Source organism: Dictyostelium discoideum (genome assembly GCF_000004695.1).
Source record: "Dictyostelium discoideum AX4 chromosome 3 chromosome, whole genome shotgun sequence".
NCBI classification, from domain to species: domain Eukaryota; phylum Evosea; class Eumycetozoa; order Dictyosteliales; family Dictyosteliaceae; genus Dictyostelium; species Dictyostelium discoideum.
In genome coordinates, this window is record NC_007089.4 from 2,870,367 (window position 1) to 2,880,366 (window position 10,000).

A 10,000-nucleotide genomic window follows, 5' to 3' on the forward strand; every position below is an offset into this window, starting at 1 on the left:
GTTTTTTTGTAAAGGATGTGGGTTTACCATTAATTTCTATATTTGAAATAAGTTATTATTTCATCAATTGATATTAAAATACTTCCTGGTACGAAACCTTTCTGATTATTGCTAATAGTTTTTGGGTGAATGGGTATTAATCTATTATTGATTGCTAATGATTGAATTTTATATTTACAGTTTGCCAGAGTGACCAGTCTCCAGTTTTTTTTTAGTTCTAGATAACCTTCTTTGGAATTGAGACAACCAGTCTTTTTTTATATTCATTTTTGATGAGACACGGATTCTTTAATGTGCTTCCAAATTGAATCAATTCAAAAGACTTTTTTTGAGTTTGAGGATGAGCATTTAATCAATGTAGAAAGTGTAATGAATTGTTTAATATTAAAAAGTTTTTAACAGCATTCATATAATATTATTTATTTTTTTTTTTTTTTTTTTTTTTTTTAATATTGGATTAACAAGATTGATATATGTCCATCTGTGTTAATACGAGTTTTTATTTAATATTTATTTATAGGCTTATCATTTAAGCTGAAGGGTTATTTTAATCATATGAATTGATCAAAAGATATAATATTTGGGAGAGATGATTCTGGAATACAATAGTAATTAGCTGTTGTTTTTCTTAGCTTGATCGTTGAGGTGAGAAGGATCTTAGGATCTTTGAAATTATTATGGTCTTTTGCTGATAAGTTTTTCAGATCTTTTGCTTTTTTGATGTATTCTAGAGTGGCCAATTTGTGCCATTTCTTTAGAAGGGAGCTGTATGATAATGATTCATTTGTTAAAGGATCTTCACTGTATATTTGATTGCAAATCCAAATCCAAATGTTGTGGAGGATAAGGGCCATTAGGTTTCTATATGCGAATGATCTGGTTAGATCATAGTCTATTGCTTTATAGTTCCATTCAAAGTATTCTTTGTGGAATCTGTGGTTGGCGTAATCTGCATTCACTTCTTGATCTTTTTTGGCTGTCGGTGATAATTTTGGAGTTATTCTATTAATGAAATTGTTATTTTGCCTAATTCTTGTATGATGCCAGTTTTTACCTTTGCCTGTGGTAATATAGATGAAATTTTTGAGTTTATTTATTTTTATGAATTGTTTTGTTTTCTTGCATGAGAAGAACAGGTGACCGTATGGGTCTTTGCTCATATCTTCTTTGCAGAGTGGGCATTGTTTGTTGTGAAGGTAGTTTATTGGAAGGCATCTGGCATGGAATCTAAACATTGTGTCTCTTGTTTTAGGGTCTTTTATCTTCAGTATGTTGTTGAAGAGTTGATTATAGCTGTAGCCTCTTAAGTTTAGAGATGATTGGATTTCCGTTTTAGGGATGGTTGGATTTTGGTCTTGAATTGTGGTATACCATTCTGCCAGTGAAAGTGGTTGTCCATTTTCGTTTTTTATGGATGTGAGATTATTGTTGAAGATTGCTTTTTTGATTCTTATTTTGTTCCATTCGTCTAAGTTTTCTTTTAGGTATCTGGATGTGAATTTGTTTTTTTGGATTTGATATTCCCAGCTTTTGTGATGAGATGAGTTTGTTTGTTTGGTTTCTAGTGCTAGGATGAATTGGTTTATGATCCAAAGTTTCTGCGCCAGTTGTCTCAATTCTATATTCCAAATGTTCCAGCCCCCTACTTTTAGTGGGTATCTTGCTCTTTTGGTTCTCATTAAATTAATAACTTGAAATCCACTAGCATTTTTGTTGTTTGGTGCCGATAAAAACCATTCGACTAATTTATTGATTTGGTTTAATTCCTCTTCCTTAAAGTTCTCTACATATGAATAGTAGGTTAATTTAGAGAGTGCGAATGCTTTGAGGATGTTGGTTTTGGTTTTGATTGTTGAGTCAGTGGTTTTCCATAGTACTAAGGATGATCTTATTGTGTTTAATATTTCTGGCATTTTTCTTGTTATCCCTTTGCCTGTGAAGAAGTATCCCAAGTATCTTTCTGGATTTGTAGATATTGGAATTCTTTGGTTGGTATTGTCTGGGTTGCCTATAAGAATTGATGAAGATTTGTCGATGTTTAGTTTTGAGGAAGTGGCTTTGCAAAATGAATTGAAGTGTTGTAGTACTAATTCAAGTTGTTGAAAGTCTGGGACCATTGAAGCCGAGTCGTCTGCAAAGCTTTGGAATTTCTCTCTGTGGTTGCTGTTGTTTAGAGGAAGGCCAGTAATTCGGTCATCTTGTAAAATTTTTCTAGCTAAAGCCTCTATTACAAGGACGAACAGGGTGGGTGATAGTGGATCTCCTTGTTTAACTCCTCTTTTGATCTCAAAGGGTATAGTAGTTCTTCCATTAATTTCAATTCTTGCTTCAGATTTGGTGAGTAGATTCATTATCAGGTTGATTATATTGGTTGGAATGTTGATGTGTTGTAGTGATCTAAGTATTGAACCGTGTGAGATCGAGTCAAAAGCTTTTTCGAAATCATATAGTGTAATTATTCCGTTAATTCTTTTATCATTACAATAGTTGATTAATTCGTTCATTGATATGATATTATCTAGAATGAATCTGCCTGGTACGAAACCTTTTTGATTGTGGTTGATCACTTTCGTTAGTATTGGGATTATTCTATTGTTTATTAGTTTTGAGTGGATTTTATATATACAGTTAGCCAGTGTAATTGGTCTTCTGTTTTTGATTAGTTCGGGGTCTCCCTTTTTAGGTATCGTGATAATGAGGCCTTCTTTGTAATTTTTGCTAATTAGATGAGGATTTCTTAGAGTGTCGTTGAATGCTGAGGCCAGTATTGGAGCTAGTTTTTCTTTGTGTGTTATGTAGAATAAGTTTGGAATTCCATCTGGGCCTGGAGATTTGTGTGGGTTCAATTGTTTTATTACTTCTAGGATCTCTTGTGATGTGAATTCATTTTCAAGGTTGTCCCATGTTGAGTCCCTGGTCACTGTCCAATTTTCCAACATTTCATAATGAGATGGTGGGTCATCTTCTTTGTAGTCATAAAGATTTGAGTAATATTTTACGTATTCTTCTTCGATCAATTCCTGTTTGTTGATTGTTCTACCTTGTGCATCTTTTACTGCGTTGATGGTGAAATCATTGTGTCTTTTCTTGATTCTCGCGGAGATGTACTTGAGTGAGGTTTCTTCGCAATAGTTGTTCAATTCTTGTTTAAGTTGTTCTTCTCTTTTTTTAGATTCATTTATTGCTGAAAGGGTTGCGAAGGCTTGGTCTTTAAATTCTGTCTCTAGTAGGGAGATTAGATTTTTGATGTTTGCCTTATTGTTGTAGTCATTTTGTTTTTGAAATTCTGTGTATAGTTGTTTTATTTTGTTTAGTAAGCTGTTGAGTTGAGAGAAGGAAATAGAGTTATGGTTGGATGACAGCTCCCTTGAATAATCGTTAAGTAGGAAGTCTATTTTCTTAAGCATTATGCTTGAGAGGATTGAGGATTTTTTTAATCTCCATCTGCGCTTGTTCATCTGTATGTTGGGTAGAGTGAAGGTGGTTGATAGGAAGTTGTGATCTGATAGAGGTATGTCATTAATTTTTGGGGGGATTAGGTTCCTTAAGTATAATTGGCTGTAGTTGATTATGCTATTGTTAAGGTATATTCTGTCTAGTCTCCTTTCCAAGATTCTTGTGAGGTTATTGTTTGTGTTGTGTATCGTTCTTGAGAAGGTGGGTCTTTTATTTAGTTGGTCCATATCCATTAGGTTATTTGAAATTCTGATGGCTTCGATTACTGTGGCCATCTCATCTGGGGATTGTGTTGTCAAGTTGCCTTGGTCATCATTTGATGTGTGATTGTCATTGAAGTCTAAACAGTTGAAGTCGCCTGCTATGATGTCGATGTTTTTATTAGGGTTAGACGTTAGGTTGTGGTATTGGTTGTTGAAGTGTTTGTTTAGTGTTGAAGCTAGTGTTTTTCTTTTATCAGGTTGGGCCGGGGCGTATATGGCCAAGATTCTCGTTGTGGTATCTTTTATTAGAATGTCTGATATTATTAGTCTACCTTCTATTATGAATATTGGTGAGAGTTTTATGTTTTGGTTGTTGTGGTTTAGTATTCCTATTCCGTTGCCTCTGTTGGTTGCGCTAATGATGGAGCCAGGAAATAGCTGGTGTGCTTGTGTTGCGTCGGCGTTGAGTTCATTGACTATGGTTAGTGCCAATGAGTTTGGGGGGGATTGGGATTTGATAAAGTCTGTTTTGTTTTTGAAGGAGGTGTCAGTGCCCCAACCTCTGACATTCCATTGGTTGATTTTGATTACTACTATTATGAGATGATATCGATCTCCTCTTGGGAGTCGTATAGCTGCGGTTTGGATGGTGAAGGGTAGATACTCTCTATGAAGCTCTCAATGATTCCTTTCCTTTCTTTTTTGACAGGTGTCTTAGGGGTGGATGGGATGTAAGGGTTGCTTCTGTTTATTGTTGGTGAGAGTTGGGTGACTTCATTGTTTGAGTGGATTTCCTCGTTCTTGCGTTTATGTGATGGAGGGATGTTTAGTGTCTTCTCTCTGTTTTCCGAGGATGAATGGATGTTAGTGCTTGTTTTGTTGGCATTGTCTTTTTGGATGGCGTTGGATGTTGTGGTAGTGGTTGTGGTGGGTTTGACAGATTGAGATTCTGCTGGGTTTTTGGGGGGAAGAGGTTGAGATGACTTTTTTGCTTGGGCTTTTTTCTCTTGTGTTGATTGTTTATCAGACTGATTGTTTGCTGAGTTGTTTGTTTGTTGTTGTGGTTTTGGTTGAGAGGATTTGATTGCTATCCTGTTTTGAGTGTTAGGAGGATCTGTCATCTCATCTTCTAATGGTTCCTCCGTGTTGTTTGTCTCTACTTTCTTGTTTTTCTTTTGTGAGGAGTAGGTTTTGGTGGCCGTTCTGATGGTAAAGTTTGCGATTTCTGTAATGTGTTGGCCAGATTTCATTTGATCGCCTATTTTGCATTCTATTAGACCGAATACTATGAGGTGGTCGGTGGAGTATATAGTATTGTATATTGCATAGGGTATTTCTTCTGCAAAGGCAGTTTTGATGAGGGCGTCCACTATTCCTGCCTTTTCTCTGGGAATTCTTACTCTTCCTGTGAGGACGTGGAAGTCTCTACTGGAGGTGATGAAGGTTCCCAATTTGCTTCTATCTCTAATGATATTTAGGAGAGATTGTTCGTTTTTAATCATCAGGTGGATCATTTTTCTAGTTCCTTTGCCTATGTATATCTTGTCGATTGGGATATCGTAGTTTGAGAGTGTTTTTCTCATTTCTTCTAACCCCTTGAGATCCATTTTGGGGAATTCGAGTGTAATTGGGTAGAATCCGTTGTTCTTCTCGTAGGTTGAGAGCGCAGTCATGTTCAATATGGTCTCGCAGTATTTGGAGATGTCTTTGAGGCCTATTGATAGTTTGGGGTAAGTTTCCTTTGTCTCTGCTGTTTTTGTGGAGAATTCCTTAATGAAGTTCTCCGATGCCTCGTCCATATGGGTGGAGGGGTTGGCCATTTTAGCCGCGTCTGCGTAGGAATTCATCTCGATGGGATTCCTTTGAATCGGCGATTTGGTAAGTTAGATCTGTAGATCGTGGTGGATTGGTGATTTTTTTCGAAAGATTGGTTAAAATTGACCGAGATTAAGGATAGAAAAGGATGAATTACTTTTCACGTGTATCTTGTATCCTCTTGATAGCCAATATAATATTAATTGTGAGTTCCTTTATTTACTGACAATTCATTAAAGGAATCGAACCCTTTGTCTAAGTTGGGAAGACCCCAAAAAATATACGAGACCATCAGGGGTCGAACCTGAGACCTACCGGTTCGTAGCCGGTCGTTATATCCAACTAAACTATAGTCCCTTTGATATTTTTCAAAGAAAAATAGATAAAATATATATTACTATTCACCTTAAACTCAACAATAGAAATAATAAAACGAGAGATTAACACAAAAGAGGATATGGAACCAATCATAACATTTTATGATTTTGAAAAAGCATTCGATTCAATCTCACATAACGCCATTCTACGTACTCTTGCACATCTAAAACTACCACTCAAAATGGTCCTCACAATAATGAACTTACTCAATGAATCAGAAACATCAGTGTACATCAATAACTCATTATCTAAAAGCTTTACATCAAAAAGAGGAACCAAACAAGGTGATCCTATCTCTCCCACTATCTTCGCATTAGTGGTTGAATGCATGGCAACTACTATAATAAATGACCGCTGCATCAATGGTGTAACCAAAGAAACCATTAAAATACTACAGTTCGCCGATGATACAGCAACAATAGCATACAACTTTATGGACCATTTCCTCATGAATGAATGGATCAAGAAGTTTTGCCAAGCAACCAGCGCAAAAATAAACCAAACCAAATGCTCGTGTATCACTTTCAAATGGAACACCAGAACGCTATACACCGTCATAAAATCAAACGAAAGGTACCTCGGCTTTGACTTCAACAATAAGGGTATCAAATCCAAAATCAATACAATCTCAGACAACATCAGAGCTAAACTAGTAACATGGAACTCAACTTCATCAACCTATATGGGCAGACTCATAATGGCAAAAACATATGCACTATCTCAGTTAACGTTCCACACTTACATCAACACCACACCACAACACAATAGTATTGAAAATAACATCGTAAAATTCGTTTTCAACACAAAATCTAAAAACTCTCTTTCACTACAAAGAAGACAAAACAACTATATCAATGGTGGCCTAAACTTATGGAACCTGAAGACAAGAGAACTAGCACAGAAAGCATGGTTATTCGAAAGATACCTCCACCAAAGAGTAAGTAACACTCCTAGTTCATATATAAAACTGTGGGAAGAGGAACTCAAAAACAACAACAACAACAAAACAACAACAAAACAAAATCAACTACAACTACACTGGCAATGCAAGCAAGCATGGACCCAATTAAAAACTCCACAAAATAAACAAACACACTACGAACACCTCCCAAAATTAAAAAAAATATACGAGGATATGATGACAACTCAATCTCCTGAACACAACAAATTCATACCAACTCCTGGCCAAAAAGAAATAATGACCAAAATTAATAGCAAACACCTTCCATTTAAAGAAATCAAAAAAATAATAAACATGAAAGGTAGAGATCTATTATGGAGATACACACTGAAAGCACTACCAAAAATATACAACATGCCATGCCAACAGTGTGGGGAAGATGAGACCTCAGAACATATATTCTTCAACTGCAAAGCCCACATCAAAAACACACAAGAAATCTTCAACTACACCCTAACTAAGTGTGGACACACCACTCACACCTGGAATGTGAAGATTTTAAACCATCTACAAATTGCACTAGTAGCCAATTTAATAGCTATTATATTCGATAAAATCTGGCACAAAAGAAATAAACTCATTCACGATGAAAAAGAAATAATAATTCACAGACAACAAGTCATACGTGAACTAATTAAAACACAAAGAGCTGCATGGGACAGGACACAAGCGGTTATAAACAAAACATTAAGAATCAAATCAAAGCAACGGCCAGAAGAACAAAATAAATTAGACTCACTAATCTCGCTAAAGCTATTACAATTTAGCAGACAATGGAACTCACCTCTTCACGCAATAGAACTTCCTAAACATCTCAAAAAATACAATAATTCACTCAGTACTTTCTATAAATAAATAAAAAAAAAAAAAAAAAAAAAAAAAAAAAAAAAAAAAAAAAAAAAAAAAAAAAAAAACCTGGGAACCCAAGTTAATCAGAAAATTTCCAGATTTTTAACTTTTTAAAGAAAAATATAAAAAATAGAAAGAAAATAAAATGAAAATCACAAACAACACCACAAATATTAAGCAACACAAATGCCTACAAAAAATAAGCGAAATTGTGGATAAAACTCAATTAAAAAAAAAACAATTCAAATACGTCATAAACATCAATCACGAACCAGACGATAAAATAAAAAAAGATTTAGAAAAAAGTTTGGACAAAAAAGATGTTTTAATCAAAAGTAATAATACAATTCAAAATTCGAAACAAAAAAAAAAAAAAAAAAAAAAGTAAACTAACCCCTCTTTTAGAGACCCTGTAAAAAAAAAAAAAAAAATAAAATAAAATGAGATCTAGCATCTCAAGGAGAAGCAAATAATAATTGCGTTATCCAATTCAAAAAAAAAAATATATATTACTATTTTCCAATTCAAAAAAAAATATTCTTAAAATATAAATAATACAAAAAATAATCCATGATCAAAATTAATTAAACCGGGTTGATATTATAATTATTAAATAAAATCTATTCACCCTTAACAAACAAACTTTCCAAAATTATATTTAATATTTTTAATTAAAAAAAACATTTATTCAAATTTAACCACCTTTGATCTATTTTGTGGGTATTTTGAACTTATTATTGTAAGAAAAAGATAATATCAAATTTTTACATAATTCCTATTTATTTATAAATTTCTTAATTAAATTTTAAGTGAATTACTATTTATTTTTAAGTACGATAATTATATTTGAAAATTTATCTACATATTAAAAAAAATTATAACTCTCTCAATTATAAGTTTTTTTTGTGTATTTTAACAATATAATTTTAAGTCAACATATAATTATTTAAGTTTTTTTTTAATTTAAAATAATTCTATTTTTTTTTAAATATATAAATTACTTAATTTTTTTAAAAAAAGTATAAATTCTATTTTTTTTTTTTTAATTTATTATTATTGTTTATTAAAGTATTATACATTTTAAAATGCTATGTAATTTTTTTCAAACTATTGTAGAAAATGATATAACTAAAAATATATTTGGTGATAAAACTTATTTTATAACCCATGTTCTATTAGTTGGTCTTTATATTTGGTTTTTATTTTATTCTTTATATACCTATTTAAAAGAAAAAAGTAAGTTAAAACTAAATTAAACCAAATTACTATTAATAGTAGTATTATTATTATTTTCTACTATGACTATTACTAACCTTTTTAAAATATTAAAAAAAAAAAAAAGAATGTTTTAGAAGAATTACTATTGCAATTTATTGGCCTTTACTATTAGGGAATGTGTGTAGGATTGTATCATTTTCTTTATTCATTTTATATAAAGAAGAAATATTACCAAATTCAAAATATCTTGGGAATTTTTTATTTGGATTATACATCTTACCTGCTTTACTATTCTTAACTTTCTTTTCAAGTATTTCTTTATTATTGTAAATATTTCAAAAATTATTTTATTTTAATTTAATTTAATTTAATTTCATTTTATTATTAATATATTTTTTTTTTCCTTTTTTAATTTATTTTTTAAAAAATAGATTAAAAATTTATAAAAGGGTAAAATCAAATAATAAAGAAGTTACTCAATATAAAACAATTATAAAAATGTTAAATTTAATTATTTATACAGTTATGTTAATAATGGTAATTCTTGAATTTACCTTATCACCAAATGAAAAAGCTTCAGTTGATATACCAGATTCTCCAGCACAAGTAATTATTCAAATGTTTATTGCATTTATTTATTTATTTGCAAGTTCAGTTTCAATAATTAATATGTAAGTAAAAATAATTATTTTTTAAAAAAAAAAAAAAAAAAAAAAAGAAAAAAAAAAATATTAAAAAAAAAAAAAAAAAAAAAAAAAAAAAAAGAATATTATTATACAATAATCAATCAATAAATTATGATGGTAGTTTTGATGCAAATGCAACAACAGAATTTAAAAAGAAATATTATAAAATAGCATTTATTGGTTGTTGTTGTTTTTTGACACGTTCAATTATAACAACAATTACAGTTTTTAAATTAATTGATCCATTTGGTATAAAAGATATTATATATTATCCAGTTTTAGAAATTATTCCAATTTTATTACTTTTAAATATTACAAATGGACTTCATAAGTATGCTGGAACTTTAGGTGAAATTAATGAAGAAACTGGACTTTTGAAAAACAAATTATAATTGAATAAAAATAAAATAAAAATAATTATCATTATTATTATT

At 31.4% G+C, this 10,000-nt stretch overlaps 3 protein-coding genes and 1 non-coding gene across 4 annotated transcripts; 2 read left to right on the plus strand and 2 right to left on the minus strand.

The window, feature by feature from the left end:
- Positions 1 to 551: 551 nt before the first annotated feature.
- DDB_G0280031 (hypothetical protein) lies at positions 552 to 3,731 on the minus strand (the record flags this gene model as incomplete). Its single annotated transcript, XM_636371.2, has 1 exon — positions 552 to 3,731. The coding sequence occupies one exon, from the start codon at positions 3,729 to 3,731 to the stop codon at positions 552 to 554; it is 3,180 nt and encodes a 1,059-aa protein (XP_641463.2).
- Positions 3,732 to 5,757: 2,026 nt separating this feature from the next.
- tRNA-Arg-ACG-7 lies at positions 5,758 to 5,831 on the minus strand. The gene has a single exon. It is a non-coding gene; the product is annotated as a tRNA-Arg (tRNA).
- A 1,276-nt stretch (positions 5,832 to 7,107) lies between these two features.
- Positions 7,108 to 7,668, plus strand: DDB_G0280365 (hypothetical protein; the record flags this gene model as incomplete). Its single annotated transcript, XM_636128.1, has 1 exon — positions 7,108 to 7,668. One exon carries the CDS (start codon positions 7,108 to 7,110, stop codon positions 7,666 to 7,668), a length of 561 nt encoding a protein of 186 aa, XP_641220.1.
- A 1,079-nt stretch (positions 7,669 to 8,747) lies between these two features.
- On the plus strand, positions 8,748 to 9,958 carry DDB_G0280063 (hypothetical protein; the record flags this gene model as incomplete). The annotated part of the gene is made up of 4 exons (XM_636129.1): positions 8,748 to 8,898; positions 9,005 to 9,206; positions 9,312 to 9,551; positions 9,646 to 9,958. 4 exons carry the CDS (start codon positions 8,748 to 8,750, stop codon positions 9,956 to 9,958), a joined length of 906 nt encoding a protein of 301 aa, XP_641221.1.
- Positions 9,959 to 10,000: the final 42 nt, after the last annotated feature.